This window comes from Melanerpes formicivorus, unplaced genomic scaffold (genome assembly GCF_026170545.1).
Source record: "Melanerpes formicivorus ecotype bairdi unplaced genomic scaffold, bMelFor1.0.p_v2 SCAF_4, whole genome shotgun sequence".
In the NCBI taxonomy this organism is placed as follows: Eukaryota; Metazoa; Chordata; class Aves; order Piciformes; family Picidae; genus Melanerpes; species Melanerpes formicivorus.
In genome coordinates this window covers 8,964,853-8,987,970 of record NW_027142356.1, presented here as the reverse complement: position 1 = coordinate 8,987,970, position 23,118 = coordinate 8,964,853, and the positions used below count along the sequence as shown (strand labels likewise).

General features: G+C 45.5%; 1 protein-coding gene across 4 annotated transcripts in view; it reads left to right on the top strand.

Moving 5' to 3' along the window:
- The window catches only part of LEF1 (lymphoid enhancer binding factor 1), a 70,938-nt gene that overhangs the window by 2,604 nt on the left and 45,216 nt on the right, over positions 1–23,118 (top strand). For all 4 annotated transcript variants that reach the window (XM_068136893.1, XM_068136890.1, XM_068136894.1 and 1 more), the window contains exon 3: positions 179–312. In XM_068136893.1, the coding sequence (XP_067992994.1) occupies positions 179–312 (134 nt within the window). The remainder of the gene's footprint in view (positions 1–178; positions 313–23,118) is intronic.

Genomic DNA, 23,118 nt, shown 5'->3' with positions numbered 1-23,118 from the left:
ATTATAAATTGTTATTACAAATTGCTGTGGACCACTTTCTGTCAGAGGTAATTTCCATGAGCAAGAAAACGTTTGCATGCAGAACATTTTTATGAATACACAGTACCTGTTTAAGTGCTCTAAGTTACAAGAAATGAGTGTGTGGGGAATAATGTAATCATTGTTTCCTCTTCCATAGGAAAGCATCCAGACAGTGGCTTATACAGCAAGGGACCATCATACTCTGGTTATTCTGGGTATATCATGATGCCAAATATGAATAACGACCCGTACATGCCTAATGGATCTCTGTCACCACCCATCCCCAGAACAGTGAGTTATCTCTTCCAAAGACGTGTTATGGCAACCTGGGTTTCCTCCTGTTCAGTCTGCAGCGTGTGTTCACATGGGGGCTTTCTTTAGGTAGCTTGAGTTACCACAAAGGTTGAGTTTCTGCTGTTCAGAGCCTCTGTCCGGTGGAGTTTGAGAGCTTTTAAAGGTGTTGGTCTCGATTGTGGCGGAAAAGCTGAGATGAATGTCTGCAGTGGTTGATGTCCTTTGAACAAGGCTGGGGGCTTTGCAGGGGAAACCTTGGGTTACAACTGTAGGATAATGTATGGCAGAATGATGTAAATGCCTTCTTTGTAGTGACTGGTAGAGATATGAATTTTCTGACTTTAACTCTTTGTTGAGGAAAATCAAGGGCTGGAGACAGAACTGATAAAATTGCTTTTCCTTAAGATGAAAAGATTGGATTCCTTTTTTATTATTATTTTTTGGATTCAGATATGGCATTGCTCTTTTGCTGACTGATTTGTTTCTGTTATCAGTTGCTCAACATGAAGGCTTTATGTATCTGGCACTATTTGCCTTGAACATACTCTGTATCTTCAGCCACAAATTGTGAAATCATCTTTTAGGAATGAGTATCAACCGTGGTGCAGTAGTTAGAGCTTTCCTTTACGTTGTGGTGGGCGCTGATTCTTCCAGGTTGGTCCATTCTTCTATTCCCATTAGCACAGATGCACTTTTGATGGCTTTTAATGTGCTTTTAATTTTGGATTTCAATTCCCATTTATCTTTCTATACATACAGAGTGATGGGGAGGCAATGTTACAGTGAACTGTGAAAATTATATTAGTAGAACCAGAGTGGAGCAGGAAACAAATATGCTTGTAGGCATGCTGCTGAAAAAATGCCACTGCAGTTGTGTGGGCATGTGATAGGAGAAGTTTGATGCTGTTACTTCCCAGAGATAAAGCAGTTTTCCATCTTACCAGCTCTTAGATTTTTACTTGGTGGTCTTTGTCAACAATTGGCATTATTTTGCTTTCTGACATTCTTGGTTTTTCTTCAGGGTTGTGGCTTTTGACTTCAAAACCAAAAGAGGGGCGCTTAACCTGTACCTGTTATTTGCCAGTAGTGAAGCATGTGAAATCAGTGGATGCTTGAGTTTGGAATGACAGGGTGGTGTGGCACTGGGAAACACATGGATTTGCCCTTTTTGTATGTCACAGTGTTTGAAAGATGTAAAACCTTGTGCAATATATTGCTTTCTATAGCACTCTTTTTGTGTGTAAATTAGAGTTCAGAGGCCTACATCTGTTTCAAAGGAAGGATGATCACCACAGTCTGTTGATACTTTTATTTGTAAACACCACTGTACAGAAAACTTCAATTTGGATATATTGTGGGGAAAAGGATACAGATTCTTGAAAGGGCACTGAAACTCAAACTTGTCCCTTTGAGGACCAGGAAAATTCCGACCATTTTTTACCTCCTTTTTTCCCATATTACCTTCCTGAGAAAGTCCCTAATGCTGGTTCAAGGCTTTCCACAGAATCCAGTTCAATTATTCACTGAGGATTTTCTTTGCGAGTATGCACTGGGGGGCTTCACTGATCTGGCACCAATGCCCCCCCTGAATGTCGGCTGACCTTCAACCCACAGATTTTCTACCTGCTCAGGTGCTTGAGGAAGCCTACCTGGGTAGGTTGAAAGAGGAGGGGGGTGGGGGGGAAGAACGCATCTACTGTCTCATTGCCAAGCTGCCTGCCCGACATCTAAGGGGCTGATTGTTCCGTGTTGCTCTTGCATGTTAGAGCAGCACCACTATTTCGGTAAAACAGTGCTGGTGCAGGGCCGCAATGTTGACATAAGCCTGGAGTTCTTTCAGTTTAACCACAAGGCTACACGCTTGAGTTATTAAATAATTTTTTTGTTTAATTGAACTATAATCTTTGCTAGTCGCCTAGCTGACAGCTGGGTTTTAATGGGCGCGAGATCAAAACGCTGCGTCCAGGAGATGACACGCTGGCTGGCTTCATGGCTAACCACAGCTCCAGCGCTGCTGCCTCCTCACCTTTGAGGGGTCCCAAACGCCTCCCCGCAGCTTCGCTCCTGCTTCCCTTTCCGGGGGGGGACCTGCCGTGGCTAGGGGGCAAGGAATGACCGAGATCAGCAACCTCTGAAAGTGGTGGTCTCCCCCGGGGTGTCAGTCCCCGGCCATTTGTGCGGGGTGTACCTGCGCCCTGCCATTTGCATGACAAAGCCGCTTCTTGTTGATGCATCTGTTGCCTGGAGGTGTTAGGCAGGATTAAAAAGCTACCCTGGGGCGCTGAATCTTTTTTTTTTCACCTTGGGAGGACTCGGCTGCCTGCAAACTGCCAAAGGGATGCACCCCTGGGGAAACGTGGCCAGAGCTGGGGCAGGGAACAGCTCTAATGGGGGTGGCGTGGGCTGACTATTCCGGGGCAGGAAGAGCAAAGCTTCCTTAGAATGTGAAAAAAAGTTACTTTCACCAGCATATGCATGGGGGAAACAAGAGCAACAACAAAAAAGCTTTAAAAAAAGGGCAAGCTCTTGACGTTTTTACTTTGTAAAATCAAAAATACAAATCTACAGTCAGACAACATGTTTAATAAGATTTTAAAGAAGGAAACTGAAGAGAAATTTCAGTGCAGCTTTTAAAGTGGGGAGGGTATATGAGGAGGATTTAAAATCTTCCAAAATCTGCTGTTGTTAGAGTGATCAACACTCATCTCCTTTCTCCCTATTTATTTATTTATGTATTTATTTTTATGTCTTAAGCTTTTTATTTAGCTGACAACTGATTTTCCTTTTACAAGTTGTGTATGTAGGAGCAAGAGAGTGTTAATTACAAGTTCAGGTACAAGCTTCACACTGTGGTAAGGATTCTTATCAGGTATCTGGATAAGTGAAAAAGCAGAGCAGTGGGTTTGGGTGGCTGCAGAAGCAGCACGTGATGGTACTAAAACCACAGTAACACCTGGTGAATGTGCATCCTGTGTGCTTGAGATATCTTTTGATGGTTTCTCAGCATCGTGGGGGTACTGAAGATGGGAGATGGAGACAACTGTTTGTTTTCTAACGTGTGTGTGGGTTTTCTTACTCGTTCGTTACCAAGACTAGTTTGGGGTAGCAAACTTTTCTCATCTGTGTGGTGGGAATGTAGGGAAAAAGGAGACGACTGAAGAAGAATAATTTCTTTGTGTCTGAAATTAATCCAGAAAATCATTTGGTCTTTGTTCTCCCACTCTCTCAATGAACTAAACTTTCTGTGGGAAGAGTGAGGATTCCTGCAACCTTCCTTTTCATTTGTTCTTATCTCTTCTTGGGGTCTGGGTTTATTTCTTCGTGGCTAAACTGTCTCTCTGTGGCAGCTGGAGGTGTTAAATAGTTTGGAGGATACAGTCTGTGGTGACTTGCAAAACAGAGTGTATCCATTTGAAAACAATGAGGAATTCTGCTAAGAGAATTTGAACACAAGAAATGTTTATACACAGCCCCCCACTACCTTACTGAAGTTTAGGATATTCTTTGTGCTCTTCTGCATGGCAAGGAGTATGCGGATAGTTCCTGTCTCGAAGAGTTAACATTTCAGGAGAAATTATGTAGATAATATGGACAGGAGGAAGGATGAGAGTAGAAACAGCAGCAATGAGTGCTTACAGGGCCTCAGTAAAAGAGTTTTGTTTCCCTAGCTTCATCTTGCTGTCCCTCTGAAAGCAGGCTGGTTCACTTGTTTGTGGAGAATTTTTGGGACCCCAAAGGGAATGTGCAGAAGCTGCTGAAGGATACAAACTTGATTTTTAATAACATCTCTTCCTGAGATTTTGATTCTGTGCAGTTGCAGGCACTTTACTGGGAGCCATGGTCCTCTGAAAGCTCCCAGGCCCAATATGAAACACGCTTTATAGCAAGCACACCTCCTGTTCCTCTTTCACCCATCAGAAACCTTTGCACTAGTCCCTAAGGTGGCATCAGAGTGGGATTCTCTGAGGGCTGTGGGCAGCTATGGTCCTGTGGCATGCCCCTTTCTTCCCCCTGAATGCCCAGAACCATGGCTGTGGAAATAGGCTACACAGGCAGCCAAGGTGCTTGAGGAGCCATAGATGCTCACCCAGCACTGAGGCTCTGCTGCCTTACCCTGCATGGCTCAGGTCCTCTCAATGAAGTCCAATGATGCTGGTTAGCTCCTTAAATAACTTTGAAATTGGGTGCAAAGGAGCACAAAGCTTCCCGACTTGCTGGGGTTTACTTGCGTTTGCACAGGGAGGAATTTTAGCACTATTTGCTGAGGGACTTGGTGAGCCGTGTCAAATGCCAGCACCTGGGCAGAAGAGGAGCCTGCTCAGTGCTAATAGAGGGACCTCACTGCTGCAAATGCGTCTGTCAGCTGCTCTGGCTCAAACCTCACAGCTGATCAGTCTAAGATACAAGCCAGGTCTCTGTGAAACGCAAATGCAAGACACGAATGGCCGTGGGATGACTTTTGGTGGGGCTTTCTTTCTGCCTCTCAGCGAAATGAATTTTCCATTTAGAAAAGGAGGCAGAAGTGACTGTGGTGCCTCTGGGTTGGCCTTTGAAACTTGATGTGGTTGCTCGTGATAAGATCCAGGAAGAGTCTTGAGTACGTATGTCCATCACTAGCATGGACTTTGGGCACATACTGATGAAGAAAGTAGCCTTCTGCTGCTTTTGGTCCCTTCTCTGTGTGGGGGTGATGCAATTAGTAAATCTGTCTAATTATGAATGGGCAAAAGCAAAAGAAAACATTCTCCTGACTTCTCCAGAGGCAGTGGTTGTGTGTGTGTGGCTTTAGTGGAGGAATAATCAAAAAACCTCACCCATTACAAGTCATCAAAGTTGAAGCTTTTGTCTATCAACGTGTGTATACTTACGTCCTGACTCTCCTTTTTTTAAGTATCTATGAGCTGATTCAATATCAGCTGTAAATGGTGCAGCTTCCAGAGGTCCCTTCCAATCCCTAACATCCTGTGATCCTGTGGTTTAAAAGCAAAATGTCATTCCTGTTGTTTTGGTGCTGTGCCACCTCTTCTCCAACTTAATCCCAGCCCAGAAAAAATGTTAATAAGAATAGCTTGTTATGGGCTGCAAGTGCCAAGGAGGATATGGCTCAAGAAGAAAGCCTGAAGCTCCACAGGTTCAGGCATCAAAAGAGGAAAAGACTTTTTTCTAGATACTTGCAGCACTGCATGGCTGCAGGCATTGAAAAGCCTGGGTCCTGCAGGCCTGGCTCCTCCCAAGCACTTCACTTCTGTTTATAGTTAGGGAGAACTTCTGATACGGGAAGGAAATAACCCACACAAAAGCATTTTACTGCTGCTGAAATATTTTGAAGCCTGATCAGGGGCATGTGTTTTTTTTTTGCTAGTGGTAAAACACTGTGTCTCTCAGAAGTAAACAACATACAAGAGCATGAACACTTAACGTTTTGAGATCTGTGCATCATGTAGTCTGTTGTGGTCTCCCACATTGCTCTTGCATGGAGGGACACAGATCCAGTGTGTCGCTGGTCTGAGGGGAGCGTTGCTGTGAGGCAGGTGGTCTGTGGGTTCTTGACCTGGTATGGAGACAGGCTGCTCTTGGTGTGTACCCTCCCTGCTGCTGGGGAGCCATGTGCTGTGATGCTCCATTTGTGTGTATAAATAGCTCCCATTTACCTGAAACTGACCCCACCTTGGCTAGCAGGATGTATCTCTAAAGAGATTTTGACCATAAGACATGTTTGGTGTGAAGACCATTATTGTCTGGCCATTTGGTTTGGTCCCTTTTTGCAGGACACTGAGGGGAAGGCGTTGCAGCTGCTCAGCGTGCTGCTCCTGCCCGGGCTGGTGGGGATTACTGTCTCTGTCACTCTGGCCCTTCATAAGCATTAGCTTCACTTAAGAAAACTGCATTCAGAATAACTTAATCTAGCAGCCCAATTGCTTCTATTTTGAGACTTGGATCTCGTGGATATGTTTATTTAGTTTGGGTTTCCCACTTCAAAGGAATCTGTCCTCTCAGCAAGAAAGTGATTGAGCACTTAAATAAAAATGTATTCATTGAATCTTTGGGATTGAGCTAAAAGTGCAGTATGGAGTTAACGTGTGCACCAACTGTGCTAATCAGCCAGGGATTGCCTGTTCTCCTGAAGGGGAAGAAGAGTGGTCCAAACTGCCTGGGGAGAAGTGGCATGCCCTCCCCTTGGCTTCTGCAGGTGGTGCTGCTCACTGATGCTTCAGGTTGAGATGAAGGACCTAGAGTATCTTTACCTGAAACCTTCAAAGATGCCAAATCCCCTGTGTAGAAGAGCATTTTCATGGAGCTGAAAGGTCAATTTGATGTCTGTTTATTTTCTTGAAGTGGCTGTGGGTACAGGTGAAGTTGAGGCATAAAATCAGTAGGATGGGCTTAGCCAGCAAAAAATTGCAAGTGTGAGGCTACAAGGTTTTGACTGAGTATAAAATGACCTGCTTGACTTAAAAACAAGCATTCTATTGTCACAATCTCTAATATACAAACCAGAGAATCATTTTGGTGGAATTTATTAGGCAAGCCAGAGAGCAGTTGATAATTTCTAAAGGTTTCAGTGCCATAGTACTATAGTTCAAACAGTCCTGCACAAGTCAGTGGACAGGCCTGCTTCACCAAGCTGGTGCATAGGGGAGAAGACCCTTGAGAGCCTGTGATTCCATGCACATTTGCCACAAAGTACCTTCTGAACAAGCTGGTGCTTCAAACTAAGCTGATGGCAGCTCAGCTTATTTCCTTGGCCAACTTGAGCAGAGCTCTGGACAGAGGGCTACAGGGGATGTCCAAACAAAACCAGTCTGGGGATGGTGTGATTCATCAGGCATGTACAGAAGAAGTGAATATGGGGCTTCTGTCAGTCAGTTTTGTTGACTTGGAGGTTGAGAATTGTGAGCTTTGAATAGCTATCCCTGCAGGACTTGTATTTCTGGGTTGGGGGTCGTGGTGACACTGGCTGCACAGAGCCAGTACTCTGTCTCAGTAATTGGTTACTTAGCTATTCTATAAGCTCTGTTTCTTCAATTTTTTGCCTCTTTCAGTATTTCAGAATTGCCTCAGAGATTTATCTTTGTGATCGTCTGTTGTCTCCCCACAATCTTGGGTTCTCTTCTTGCCTTGATCTTTCTTCATTCTCCCCAAATGCTGCATTGGCAAGCCTTGTCTAACATAAAAAAGAAAAAAGTACGATGTGGAGGTGGTGATTAAAGGTGTCAACACTTGTCAAATGCATCCTGGGCCTGCGGAGCAGACCCTGTCCCTGGCCATGTATTAAAATGCAGATGAATGTAGATAAACCCTGTTCAGTGGTGCAAGCATGTTTACTTTGCTAAAACACCACAACCCAGTGATTTGTTTAGGGTCAGTTGTTTCTCAAGTTAAATCTCTGCCGTCTCAGGTTTAGGAAGCTGCAGTTATGACTGGTAATTGTAGTTTTGGTTACACTCTATCTCCCCGCCCGTCCTGTACTACCTTCATTGCAGTTTTGTATAACTTCCATGTACCCCCACACTAACCAAGGCTCCTGCCACTGACTCATGTTACAACCCATGCAGCCATCTCACAAACCAATTCTGCAACATGTCTTTCAAAATCCATCTTTACCAAGTGGCTTCCTTCTCATGCTGGAGCCCTCTCCTCAATTTAGAGTTTATGGCATCTTGTTTCACCATGTGGCACATCTTTCAGCCTGCTTTCTTAAACTGAAGAAGCACATTGAATGATAGAATTGTCTGTTTGGAGAAAACCTTAAGATCAAGCCCAGCCATAGCCAAATATCTTCATGTACACAGCTGTCAGCTGATGTCCCTAAGCTCCTCATCCAAACAACTTTTAAACACCTCCAGGAATGGTGACTCCATCAATTGCCTGAGCAGCATGTTCTGGTGCGTGATAACCCTCTTGGTGAAGAAATTTTTCCTAATATCCATTACAGAAAAGTTGAGGTGAAGCAGGAGAATAGCCCTTTGGCACAGTTCAGGGATCCCTCTGGACTGGGGGAGAGACTGATTTATCTCCTCAATATCTGCACATTAATGAGCCCCCGTGAAGTGTAAAAATTGTCCCTAAGTTATCTCAAATATAAGTGCATATGCAGGTTCAGCCTCCTGAAGAGCTTTTGGGAGGGAGGTAGGAACAAGCAGGTGGATGATGGTCAGGTGTTGGAGCCAGAGCAGTGGGACAGGCCACAGCATGCCCAAATCCCCTCCGGGCTGCTGGGGATCAACACGGAGAGGAAAACTGAACTCACTGAGCTAGCACTGGGAGAGCTTTGGAGGCTATTGAGGAAATAAGCTGTATAGTGAACACACTAAAATGCATTTAGAAATGCATAAGCAATTAAAATAATTTACCCTGAAGAGTGCCCCTAAAGCTTTTTGTGTTGCTGCCCTCTGACACGAGTGTGCTGGGTTGTATTTGTGTCTGTTGTGTGCTGCTCAATTTCCTCCTGCACAGAAGTGAAATTCAGCTAGGGAAAAAAATAAGTTTGAACTGAGCATGTTGGATTTGGAGAATTTGTTACTCAAAACTTTCTGTCTCACATGTTATTTCATGTCTTAAGTAGCCCTGCTATAGGGAGAAAAGGAAGCTGTGCTGGATTTAGAAGAAGAGGAAAGAAATAAAACTTTGGAAAGCTTAGCTTGTAAGTGTGAGGATTTTTCTGGTTTTGTTCAGAGTTTTTTTTGTTGGTTTTTTTTTCCTCCTGTATCAGCTATTTTAAGGATATTTTTATAATAACAGCGTGAGATCCTGTTTTAGATGTAAATCTTCAGAAGGAAAACTTGGAATTGGAAAACAGCAAAAAAATGCTAATTTATTAGGCAACTCCCCAGACAGTTCGACAGCACTACTGCAAACATGTTTTATTTTAAAACTAGCATCTACTAAGCTTCTTATCAGAGTGACCTGCAAAAGATGACTTCATACTTTGTAATAAGGAAATACTAAGAGACTCAAGGAGCACTGGTAAAAATGCTGTTTTGCTTGAAACTTCTTTAATTCAAGGGCCCTCCTAAAACAACTTATGTAGAAAGCTCTCTCTTTCTTTGAAACTTCAAATCCCTCCTTTTCATTCTTTTTCTTTGCAGGCATGTGTGTATAAATGAGAGTATCACAGGCTAATGGGGCAGAACAATAAATGTTCAGTCAGAACATGTGGTTTAATCAAAGCTAGTTCAGAATCTTCTGTTTGGTGCACAGGCAGACTTTCTAGGGGAAGGAGATTTCTGCGGGGATTTTGTAGAGCTTCCCTTCCTCTGGATCCAGAACTGCAAGCAAGTACAGGCAGTTAAGCAGTTGAGCTCCCTGCCCAAAAAGAAGCTCTCCTTCATTAAATGAATCTTTCTGGCCAACATCTACTGGACAAAGTTTCATGTTCAGTCAGCAGAAAAGCCTGTGAGTGGGCCTTGCTTTTCTCTTCTGGGGTGGTGTTTCACAGCCCAGGAGGCCATAGCTCACAAGTGAGCTGACACTTGCCTTTCATTACCTGCATCCCTCCTTTACTGGCCTTGGTAGGTTCTCCCAGGAGAGCCTGAGATTGGAGCCTAGGCAAGACTGGGACAGAGCTGCCTGTAGTAAGGCAAGTGCCACTGGTAGGTTATAGCTGTTTTGGGGGTGGAGAAAAAGTTTTTGCCTGTGCAATTAAGCATGAAATAGATAAATTCTGTGTATAATTACCCAACGTAGAGTCTAGCATGAAGACATGACCCGTGGAAATTGCAGTGCATCTGTGGCTGCCAACAGATTCCCGGGAGGTATCCTTGGCTCCTACACTGGCATTACGGGGGGTGGGTCGTGTCTTCTGCTTCCCCCAACCCTTCTCCCAAAGGAGAAGCACAGTCTGGGAGGATGCTTCCACAAATGAGGAGTCTAGAAAGCAGCATTTTTTTTGAGACTTAGAGGAAAGAGATGGCAAAGGTGGGAACAAAATCCTCATTTACCAAGCTCGCTTCAGGAATACACCTGAACTACAGCTCATTTATTTCTTTGGTGGTTGTTAGTTTGTTGTTCTTTTCATGAAAACAATCCAGAAATTGAAAACTGTCATGTGAGTGGAGGGAGAGAATAAGAGGATTAAAACTAGTGCTGAGAAAGTTGGTGTCATTTCTGGCTGTGTGCTGTACTCAGCCTTTCAATGAAGAGCCAAACCATCCTACTGAAGTTTCTGAGTAAAGGCAAGGAGAGACTTAAGAAAATCAGTTTAAAAGCTTGTCCAAAAAAACCCCAAACAAACAAAAAACAACAACAACAACAACAACCAAAAAAAAGCAGCAAGGGGTGCAAGCTGCTTGCCCTCAGCATCATGAGTTGCACTCCCCTACCTTTGTCTCTGTCCCTCTCAGAAATGCATCACAGAGGCAGTTAGATAACCAGCATGGTCTGGTCCCTTTCCCAGCAAGCTGCCACTGACTCGTGACTCTTGCGCATGAAGCACTGGAGAAGGCTGACCTGAGCTTCTCAGCCAGGTCCCCTGGACCTCAGTGTCATTTTGTCATTTACCATGGGGCTGGGAAGATCTTGGTCAGCAGCTTCTCAGAGCAGCTTTTTGGGACAGCATCTCAGCAGCAGTGGCATCTGCCTTCATCTTCCAGCTGCAAAGAGCACCCGTTGTGGCCATGCCCGGTGCCTCAGCAGCCTTTGATGGGAAGAGTTGTTTGCAAGGAGATGCCAGCTGGTTTGAAGCTTTTAACTTCTTCCTGGGTGTCCTGAGCTGCCTGCTTCTTTAACATGTGCCCAGGCTGTGCTTGCTCAGCTTCCTACGTGTGTTTCTTGAGCCGTGTGCCCTGGTGACATTATCTATCCATCTGGCATTACTTAGGTTATTGGTAGGTTTTCTTTTTTTCTTCACAGCTCTGTAGCTGCCACAAATACTTGGTGGCCACTGCTGGTGGCTGCACATGTTCCAGCACCACAGCCAAACCTAAAACTCTGTCGCAGACATGCAGGTTGTCACTTTGCAAGGACCAGGATTTAAGGAACTGGTGAAGTTTGTTGTCAGGTCCCCCAGCTCTCCCTAAAGTGGTGACCAAAAAATTCCTGCATGAGAAGAAGTTGTGCCTCTGTTTGGATGTGGAGAGCTGCCTGTGCAGGATGTGTGGTGGTCTGACAGCCTTCTGACAGCCTCTGTGTGCGTCTTTTTCAGGCTAAATGGTGTCTCTTACGTTTCAGTGAATAACTGCAAAAAAGTAGCAGGCTTTCAAGAAAAAGTATCAAGTGAGCCCTCTGCAGAAGTACCCAAAAGTCCGTGGAGGGGAAAATAAGCAGTAATTACAGTAAAACGTACATTTTCATCACAGTAATGGTTTGATGCTGAAAGGCAGGGTTGCAGCATTGTATAGAAGTGACTTCGCCAGCGCTGTTTCTTCACAGTGGTGTTTTGCAGACCTTTGCAGTGCTACACATGTTGCTTGCTCAGTTTCTGGAGGCTGGCATTTGTTTCTGGATACTTGAGACTCCTTGTGGGATAGACAGAAGTTGAATTAGCTGTCCTACCAACATGGCAGCAGATACCTCTATTTACAGTGACTGCTCCAGCTCTCTGTACCTTGCCACTTTTTCCTTGGCATTGCTCTATGAGCATCCGTCTGGTTATCAGAGCAGACACCAGAGCCACAAAGAATTAGCCCTGATTTAAGAAAGCAGGCTGTGAGAGGAAGCTGTAAATTCACTGGGGATGACAGGAGAATAAAAGTGTGGGAGGAATACCCCAAACCCTTGGATTAATACAGAAAAATACTTAACAATACTAAAAACACTATATGTTTTGCCATCATACTAAAGAGGCTGCTACATTTATTGCTAGTTTCAGCCTCAGTGTGATTAGTGTGTGTTAAAGAGCAGTCAAAGTAAAAATGAGACAGTTTTCCAGCCTCGAAATAACAGAGACATAAGCTCTGTGTCCACAGCAAGGGAGTGTAGATCCCTTTTCTGTTGTCCTTGAGTCAGGGGTTTAATGAATACAGGGAAGAAAAGAGTGTTGGAGCAGTAGAAGAAAAATGATACAGATAGAGGAAATTATTTTTATTGCTAATACATGGGGGCTCATAATGTTTAATTCTTTACAGCTTATAATGTTTAATTCTTCACAGCTTATGCTTTATTTGCACATTCTTTCTTCCTCACCACTCTGCGCACTGTAGTGGCAGCTACCACATTTCAGAATTACTGCTTCTAAAAGCTCCCATTCAGTGGGTTTAGCATGAATAAAAATATTTGTGGAAGTAGCAACAGTGCTCAGACTGGTCAGTGAACAGACATGGAGTGGTTCAGCTGCTTCCACCTTTTTGGGCTCTTGCTTTTTACATCCTCCTTATCTCCCCTCCTTTGCACTGATAAGTTTTCAAAGTTCCCTGGAAATATTTTTTTTCAGGGCAGTGTAGATGCACATTTAATCAAAGTTCAAGACAGTCTTTCTCAGTAGAGATTTACTTTTGTTTTCACTAGTGAAGCCAGATGAGGAGAGAGGAGGAGCGTGGGAGCATTTGATGCCCCTACAAACAGCATTGTGGCAAGAGTAGTTTTAAGGCAGCCTAAGAGTTGTTTATACGACTGGAGGAGAGGGAGTCTTAGAAGAGGCTTTGTGGTATTTTATACATTTAGGTCATTCTTTATCTTTTCAGATAACTAATGGGGATTTAGTGTTCGTTTTCCGTGTGCTGTGTGTCTGGTTTAGGATAAGTACACGGCTGTCAGCTGGCCACAGGGAGCTGCAGAGGGGAGGCGACGGCATGGGCATCTGCATTATTTTGCCTTGCATCAGGTGCTAAAAGTCACTAAATGTACCGTGAGTCACAATATTTTTTCTCAATTTGACTCGCTTGCCCAGTCATATTTTTACTTCAGCCTTTGGGCTTGAAAAAGCATGTGCATAATCAGTTCATTTTGTGTGGTCTAGGCTATAAAAATGCCCCCTCTGTTCTTTCCATATGAAAAATGTGGTTTTAATTTTGGAGAACTTATATAATTTTCTGTGCTTTCTTTTGTATCTCAGATTAAAAACAAATGCTCCCTTCCCCTAACTTTGCATGTTCCAATTACAGAGTTGTGAAAATAAGTCATCCTTCAGCTTTTGTTACTTTAAAACAGCTATCGGTGATGTCAGAGTCAATACTAAAAGCATTAAGAATGCTGGCAGAATGTAATGCAGCTGCAATCCAACATGATGTTGGAAATGGGGTTGAGAGCATAAAGGCTTTCCATATTCCCAGGGCGCACAACTGCTCGCGGCCTTGGCTTTGATCTCTTCAAAGGCTGCTGCCTCCTCCTAGATGGAGAGACTTGGCTGCCACTCGCTCGCATTGAAAAAAGGCAGAGGTCTCTATTCAGGCAGAAATCAATCACTGTGCAGAAACAATTATGTGTAATTCAACCATCATGAAAACAGGGTGAGATTATGGGTTTGTTACCTGAGTGACTGCGTGGAGATGGGGTGCAGCGGACGCGGGAGTCCTGCTGACATGCCACATCTTGATGACAATTATAGACACATGAATGATGTGGTGAGCGGGGGGCGGCGAGATGACAAATGCTGGTCACGCTGTCCAGCAGAGCAGAAAATGAGGTTACAATTGGGAGATAATGTTTGCATATGTAACCATATTTCAGCAAGCTGGGCAACTTCGGGGAATAGCGGGGACGGGCGGTTAGTAAACAAAGTCGGTGTGTGCCATGGCTATCAGCTTTCCGCGGCACAGAGCCGCCTGTGCGCAGTGACAAACCCGGCTGCTGCGTCCACAAGAGCTGCTTGTTTAAAACAGCCCGGCGGCGTTTTCTTGGCGGGGAGGGAGGAATTGCCTGGAAAAAGGAGAAATCTCCTGAGTGCAGCCCTCAGAAGGCAGAGGAAGCAAACAAAAATCCTCCTCCATCCCTCTGTGTCTCGGGACAGACTGGTATTAGCATGGCAATGAGAGATGACTGTTTACGAACGGCAGTGCCGAGCACGTCTCACGGCTCCTGCTTTCCCCTCCCAGAGGGGATTTAGGCCAGCCTGATGGCAGCGCATCTCCGAGAGAGCATTTTTAGATTTGCATGGTAACATTTTGGCTGCAGTAGGGTGTTGGTAGTGTGACGTGATGCTCCAAATATCTTCTGGTGTATAATGGCCTCCTCTAATTAGGAACTTTTTTCCCCCTTTTTTGTCTTTTCTTTCCCTGAGCGGTGAGCAATAGCTGACTGTCTTTAAAAAGAGTACTGGCATGTGTAGTATCTGCCATGAGAATATTTATTTAAAGTGTTATTGCCTGTAAAGTCTTAAAATAGTTTTTCTCCCCAAAAAGGCAAAATAAAACACAGATGACTGATTATAAAATAGTATTCCCGCTCAGTTTGGTACACAGGATGAGCTTTACCTTTTATACTGCTCAGGCTTAGACATCAGAGGCGCAAGAAGCTGCTTTGAGTTACAGATCTTCAAACAATAAGTCAAAACAAAAAAATCAATCCCTCCAGTCCCTGGGTGCAGTTAGCTAAAGATAAAAGAGAAAAATAAAGTTATGCTAAAGCAGATAGAGGAAAGGAACAGATATGCCAAGGAAACACAGAGGACAAGTGCAGAGTTGAAGTGGGCCTAGTGTGAGCCAACATCAATGAATTTTTATCTTATCAAAAAGTTTTAGAGTTGCAAATTCTTTTCAAACTGGATCCACTCTGCTGCGGGGCTGCCTGAAGCGTTGTCTTCAATAAAAGTTGCTTCTCCCCACCCTCTGCATACCTCCCTCTCACTCCTAAATGTAATCACACATACAGGGATTAGGCTGCACCTCACTCAACATACAAAACTTCACTGCAGGCTTTTAACAGTAAATCAAGGACTAATAATCTCTTGTTCCTATTACAAATAGGAACTGAGATGTTGAAAAATGTATAATCTCAAAACAAGTGAAACCATTTTTTTCTGGGGATATTTCCTCTCCCCCCTCCCTGTTTTGCCTCCCAATACATTTAAATTGCAAATTAATTTATAAAGAGATTTTTTTAAAAGGGGGATGTTTTTTAACCCTTTTTCACAGCTGATTGGTGGCATTTTTAATGCAAGTTAACAGTCTTGTTTGAGTCAAGTATGTGGTTTAAGCCCTAGCCAGCAAAGCAGAGATCATTGCACCCCAAAGCCGTGATACACAAGCTAAACCCCTCTGTGTGCCCCTCCGGGACTGGAATCTCAGGGTGCAGTTAAACCAGAAAAGCCTTCTTAGGAAAGAGGTCTGTTGGCTTCAAGCTGCTTCTGTTTGTTACATCTTGAAAAGTGTTTATATTAGGGGCCAGCACACATGGCCGAGTCCCATTGGGAGGACCTCCAGGCATCTCTTCACATATCTGGCCCAGGATAGCTTGTGGTGCTACCTACCCGTGGGCATGTGAGAGACAGAGAGAAGTAAGTAATGCTTCAGGTAATAGTGACTCCAGAAAACACACTTATCCAACCAAAAGTTGGGACATGGATTGTGCGTCTTGTGCAAAAATACCTGAAAGTGCACTAATTTTCAAAGGATTTGGGAAAGTTGAGTTGATGCAGAACTTCAGTCCAGTAGCTGATGTCTCAAGGGTTTTTCTCATCTCCAGTGCATCATAATATCCATTTCACAGATGGGACAACAGAGCAGAAGAGGAATAATAAAGGGTTCAGGGTATGCAGGCACAAGTAAGTTGAGGCAAGAGTATTGGTGTTAGAACTTGCTCTCCACTAAGAATTTAAGGAGGTGATTTCAGACAGCTGCCTGATTACCTGGGGCTGGCTCTTCTCTCTTCAGACTGGCAAACTGCTGCCTTTGCTGTTTTGAGGAAAACTTAAATCACACTTTTCTATGTAAACAATTGTAGAGTTGTTTATGGGATTACAAACTGAATGCAAAAAGAGTTAGTGAGGATAGATTTTATTACAAGATATTGAAGATGTGGCTCATAGTGTGCAAAAAATTACATCTCCAGTCTCTCATTTTGATAAAGTAGAAGTTACTGTAGGTAAATCTACTCAGATGAAATGTTAAGCCAGTTATTGCTTTAAAATAACCATAAAAACCTGCAGCTGGATAATTATTCCTATTCATCTCATGGTAGATTGCATCTTCAAGATAATATTTTTTTAATTGCTTTAATAGTTCTCCTTACAGTTGTCTTTGAAGTGAAGAGCAGCATGGCATGATACCTCTCGTCAGAAGAGGCTGCACAAGGGGCCGAGCTGTGGCTGGAGGCTGCCCAGCTACGGCTGGGTGTTACTGGAACCACTTCTGTCCTTTGCCAGTCTGAGTTTCCTCCAGTCTAAGATGCAGGTGAAGTTGTTGTCAGCAGTAATTGTCAGTCTGTAGAAAGAAACATTTTATGTTTTGTAGAGGCAAAAGTGGATCCAGGGCTTGACACTCAAAAATGCAGTGTATAGGACGTGCTGCTTACCGACTGGTGTGGCGTTGCAAAAAAAACAGTGGGAAGAAGACCAGTAGCTCTTGGGACAGTTGATGCAGGGCAAAGATTGCTGTGAAACAGAGGGGCATGTGAGGCATGTGGTGCTTTGTGATCTTCACAGTGTCCTTCCTGAAGGATGCTAAGCACAAGCTGCAAAATATGTTGATCTGAAATTAGGATGAACTATGAGACTTACAGGGCTTAAACAACTCAATCTGAAATGGAAAGTGCCTTAACTGAACTTAGAGAGGATTTTGCTTTCTGTGTGTTTGTTTGAAGAATGTATTATTGAATGGAAACAGAGGAGGGAGCAGAGGTGAACAGCAGCTGCAGTGCTCTGCCTGGCCTCTCTGCCCCTCCTGCCCCAGGAAGGCAAGCCTGCACCTAGTCGCCTTGGGAAGCATCAGCCATCTCCCTTTCCCATTTCAAACATGTTGATTAAAGTACTAGAGATAAATGTGTTGAATAGGCCTGTTCCTCTCAGCGTGGGGCTTTTCTTTCTTTTTGTCTCTTTTTTTGATCTGGCCTGGCTGAACATCCCAGCAATAGCAGCTAATTGATTTAGCCTATGTCAGCTTGCCGCAGTACAGAGACTCAGTTATTTCAGCTCTTGCAGTACAGCATGCAGGGAACAAAACCAGACACTGCAACAGGCTGGGTTGGAGCAGGGACTAAATGCAAAGCAAGGGCACGATGTGGAGGTGTTTGATGAGGAGCTGGTGCATCCATCCTGTGGACTTCAGGGAGCCCCCAGAGAGCTGGAGCTTGTGGGTTGGCAGGCCAGGGGCCATTTCTTAAAGCTGTCCTGCTTAGTCTCTAAAATAAATACCCATTTGTGGTCTCCTAGTAGGGAGGGCCTGGTCTAGCAATGCCAGGATAAGTTTCTTGCCAGCAACATTCATAGTTTGGGGCAGCGTTTAACGTTGACTAATTGCCGTCAGCTTGCAAAACCAGCAGACAACCTGGAGGTATAAATGGTTTGTTAGGTGGCCGTGATACACACCCAGTGTCTCTCCAGGACAGGTACCGAGCTTGGTCCTCCTGCAGGTGATACAGGCTCTGGGGGCTACTCACTGGCACAAGTAGGCATTTCTGGTTGTGAGGGGATGGGAATGGGAGCATCCAGCTGTGCATGAGGAAAGGCTCAGAAATGTGAAGTCACTTGTGACCACAGGAGCTAGGAGTGACCACCCTGATCTCCTGATAAGCCTGTCTCTGCCCGGAGGTTGCTTTGGCAGCAAGGAGTCCATTATGGACGCTCTGGCTCAAAGGTCTGTCCTGTTCAACTTCTGTCCTGCTGGAGCCAAGCCTTAAATAACAGGCAGATGTTTGCAGAGCCTGCACTACAGAAACCAGACCAGTCAGAACTTGACTGCTCGGCAGCAATGCGCATCTCTGCAGAAGAGTGGCGGCTTCGTTTTTTTTGGCTGGAGGCACAGACAAATTTGTGTGTGCAAGGCAGTGGCCTGTGTGGGGTGACGAGGGCCAAGCTGTGCCGTACCCATCCCTTGGGGCACATGGGCTGTCCCACAGGGTAGCACTGCCCTGGTGGTACATCCTCTGCTGTGATGGAAGGGTTTGGCTCCTTCCCACCCTCTGGGCCTCGCCCCACGGCTCTTGCCCCAAGAGAGCGGCGGGTGTTGTGGCAATTAGGAGGTTGCCTTCACAGCAATTAGGAGGTTGCTGGTGGGGCTGTGCAGCTGCTGATTTGCATGTCTGCCTACATCGGGCAACTTTCATGTCACTCAGCTTTCTTCCCTGGGGCCACCAGCACACAGCCGTCTCCCACTAGCTCCTTCCCACGCCCCGACGGGCGCTACCCAGCATGTGTGTGACGTGACTTCTGCCTCCGGTGCCCTGAATTGGTGGGTCTGGCTCGGCAGGGTGGCTCAGCAGCACATGATGGGTTGCAAACCTGTGGCTGCCTTGCAGGGTTTTGCTTTTCTTTGTCCTGGCTGGTAGTTGTGGGGAGCGCTGCTTCGTTGTCAGTGCTTGCACAGGGTCACCTGCAAGAGTGCTTCAGTGTCAAAGGTCAGCCTTAGGTCTCGTTGTTGGAAATTTGCTTTATTTTTACTTTTCCTGCTTTTCTAACCAACCTGCCCCCCCCAGCCACTCATGTTGCCCTCTCTTCCAGAGGAGGTGTCAGTGTGTCAGGAGAAAGGCTATCTTCTGTTCTCCTGTGGCAGCCTCATCAGCTGGACCTGGAGAAGTATTGAATTAGCTTTATTATACTGCTGATTTGAAGTCATTACTGGTGTAAGCCGATGCAGTTCCATTATTGTTGATGGGATTGGGGCTCTTCATGACACAGGTGAATTGGACTCAATTAACTGAAGCCATGGTTTTAATTAGAAGCTCAGCTTTCAGTGGCTCCTCTTGAGCATTGGAGGTGGGACACCCCCCACCTTGCCTTGCTGCCCCACAAGGCTCTGTGAGTCACAGGGAAGGTGCCAATCCATCCCATGCGGCATGCACAGGGACTGTATGGTATCCTCTTCTCATGATGTGCATCCCCTCAGTTTTGCTCTAGGGGAGAGGAAACCCAGCACGAGATGTAGAAAGGACAAACTTACCCCTCTGGGCTTGCTGATGTGCAGCCTGTGTCACATCAGCTCTGGATCTGTCCCCATAGACTAAGTGGGCTGACCAGTGGACAGGTGTTACACTTGGGAGATGGTTAGTCAAGGGTTTGTACTGATGCTTGGCTTGACAAGTTAAGTGGGACATTTTGTGTTTTCACTACCCAACAAATTTTCAGTGTCCCATATGAGATATTATTTCCTTTCCCAGGCACCTAGATGAAGCCACATTCTGTGCTTTATGAAGGACATAGAATCACAGAATCAATAAGGTTGGAAAATACCTCAGAGATTATCAAGTCCAACCTATTACCGAATACCTAACACCTGATGACTAACTAAACCATTGCTTCAAGTGCCATGTCCAAACCTTTTTTGAACACCTCCAGGGACGGTGGCTCCACTACTTCCCTGGGCGCTTATCACACTTAGGTAGAAAAACAGTGGCACAGGGAAGGCAAGCATCCAGTTGTGGGTCAGGCCAGCAGTACAGCTCTCAGGGCCAACCTCTTGCCTCCCACATGGCTGTGCTGGAGCAGGGACCACTACCCTGTGGACTTGCAAGAGGTCTCCTGCAGCCTGTCTTCACCTTTCCCTAGGAAAATGCAGCTCTCCAGAGGGAAGCTCGTGCTGGATGCCAGTATGTATCACTGCAGGAGAGCTGGCATGCGGGAGTGTCCTGAGGGCATGCCCGGCTGCCCTGCCCCTGCTGCTGGAGGGGAAAATGTCCCTTCCGAAAGTGTGCACCCCCCCTGCTAAATACGGCATCAGTGCAGGCTCTATTTTTAGTGTGCATTCGAAGCGCACTTTTCAGCATGAGCCCTGCAGGATTTCGGCAGCAGAGCCTGCAGCTGGGTTTCCCAGGAGGTTGTGTCCTTTCCTGGTGAGGAAGGATGTGCCAGGGATGGAGAGCTCACGCGGCACTTGCTGGTGGCCCCATGTGCCATGTGCTTGCCCAGCCAGCTGCTGTAAAACAGGCGGTGTGGCAGCTGATATTTGCCTTCTGCTAGTTAAGAGCTCCTTCTTCTACCTGGCTCCTGGGGTTTTTTGTCTTTCCCTTTCAAAAGATGGTAGGAGCATAGACTCTTGGAGACCCCTTCCTGCTGCTCAGGTGTTTGGCCAGTGTGCTCTGAAGTTATGAGGTACTAAGCTATAAACATGGGTAAAGGTTGGTTTAGCCTGCAACCTAAAATAATCCCTTTCTCATCACACGCCCCCTTCAAGTCAGGATTTGGTGCCATTGCTGTTGAAACTCATTGCAAGTCTAGCTGCAGACTGGCACTCACTCTGTACTGTGAGAAGGGAGTGAGAAGACAAAGACCTGGGCAGTAGTGGAAGGCTCAGCATGCCATGATTTTGGCTTGTTGTGTGGGACTGAGCTGTTTTGAGCTGTTGCTATAGCTGCTTACTCATCTGGTTATACCAGAGGCCCCAGCCTTCTGTGTGCCAAGTTGGAGTTTGCACCCACCAGCAGCCTGGGGACAGCTATCCCTCCCTGCTCCATGGCTGTTTGGGAAAGGCTGGTCTTTCTGGTAGCCATTCAGAAAGGACTCTGTGGTTCCCAAATAAGTGTGAGTGCAAGATAAGATGCTTAGTGCCTCTGAGTTCGTCATCTGCAAAATATACTTGTAGCTGCACATGCTGGCCGTGTTGTCCTGCATATGGCCAGTGCCTGAGGGAGCAAGGGAGAGAAAGGTGCTGCTATTTTTGTTTCAGCAGTGGTTTATGACAGTTGTTTCATTGCCTAGATAGCTTACAGTGGGTGGCATTCACATCAGAGGCTACCCCACACCAGAAAAACAGAAAACAAACAAAACCTGAGATAAGCAGTACTTTAAGGAAGATCAAAAACTCATCTGCGTGTTTCTTCTTCTTGGGGGAACCTAGGGTCCTACTGACAGATCAAATACAACTTTATGTATGTATACACAGAGCTCTCCATGGGCCCCCTTGTTCCCCTCTAGAAGTAGCAAATGAGGAGTATTAGTGAGAGGATGTGACAGGTTTGGTATGAATCTCCCCATCAACACACCAAAAAGCTGTTCTCTGCAAAGGTTGTTTTTATCTCGATGGAGATGGTCAAACATTGCTTCATGGTGTTCCTGGGACAGTGTGGTGCATGGTGGGGGACAGTAAACCATCTGCTTTTCAGGTGATGATCACACAAGACACAGTTCTTGTTTCTTTATTTCCCCAGCAAACTTGCAGCAGCATGCATTGTTACTTTCTACACTGGCTTTATTCTTATTTCAGCTCAGCTTTACTAGAGCAAGCCTTGCTTGTGCTCAGCATACCATGTATTTCCAGTCCTGTTACCTCAGATGGGTTGAAACTTGATGGCCAAATGAAAAGTGTTTTCCTGCTGGAGGTTTACGTGCATCTTCATTTCACTTGCATAACTTGCATATGTAGGGGCTACTCTCTGTTGCTGTTGCTATGCAAGAAGTCAGTCTCTAAACTTAGCTCTGAACCGAGCCACCTTCCCCGGAAGATGCGTAACACTTCTTTTCACCATCATTGCTGACAGGCTGGCTGTATTTAATTCACACCAAAGATGTGCTCTTCAGTGTCTGTGGTAGAGTTTTACCGTCTTTGTCCCTTGCGCAGTGGCTGTTCTGCCACAGCAGCATGAGTGGTGCCAGGCTGTGCCCAGTGCAGGCAGCAGGGCTGGTGAATGACTGGTGGAAACTGGTATTTGGAAGGGCACAGAGCTGACTCTCCTCCGATCTAAGCAAAATCCTGTGCCAGCTGGTTAATGGGGAGAGATTAATGACTGCCTTGGAAGCCAGTTTTCCAGCATACTGGCTGGAGGGCAAGCATCATGATAGTTGTAGCAGCTGGTTTGGAGAGGAGGGAAATGAGGGGAAGATAAAATTGCATGCCCAGAATGCCAGGGTAGCCTGTGTCCATGCTTTGATGTCTTCTCCCTCCACACCCTCCTGTGGGTTAAAAATGAAACTAGACTGCATTTATAATGGGTGTGTGAATATCTGTATTTAGCTCCAGCGAGCAAACTCCTGGACTGCGTCCTTGTATGTGGAGAGATACAGTTCAGCCAAATGCAGGAATGGGTATTTTCTGTGCCCTTATTGTGGAGACAGATGGGGACACACACACATCATCTCAGCAATTCAGTCATTGTGGCCTAACAAATTCTGACATGTGTTGTACATGCTGGGTTCTGAAAGGGAATAAAAGGAAATTAAACATCCTGAAGTGTGTAGGTCAGAGCACGGGTTCCCCCTGCTCCCACTGCTTTGGGATGAGGGCTGTGGAGAGAGGGCCCTGTTTAGATCTGTGGTCCAGACACATGGACACTGTGCAACAAACAAATGTAGCTGCAGATCAGCCTTGAATTCTATAGAATCAGTCTGCACAGCTGGAGAAGCAGGAGTGAGCATCCTTCTCGAAGTGCCCATCAGAGAGGGCAGGAACTGTTCCCACACCCTCAGAAAGGCCAAAGTGAAAGATGGTGACAGGGTTCCTCCGAAGTGGCAGGTGGGGTGCCTGTGTGAAGGCAAGCAGCTCAGAGGAATTCAGTTTCCCTCCTATTACTGTGCAACACTTCTGCATCCACTTCTGCACAGCACGCTTTAATCAGCAGCCCTCCCCCCTTGGCCCCCAGGCCTCAAAATTCCACAAAACCCAATTAACAGAGATGAGAGAGCTCTACCATGTATACATATGAAATTTCAGAAGGCTGAAAAAGAGACTCTTAATACCATAAAGCCTGCCCTAAAGTAAAATTTGCATCTGAAATCTACATAGTTAACCCCGTGAGGAAGCCAGCATAGCTGAGCACAACTTTTTCCCCCCAGAGGGGTAACTT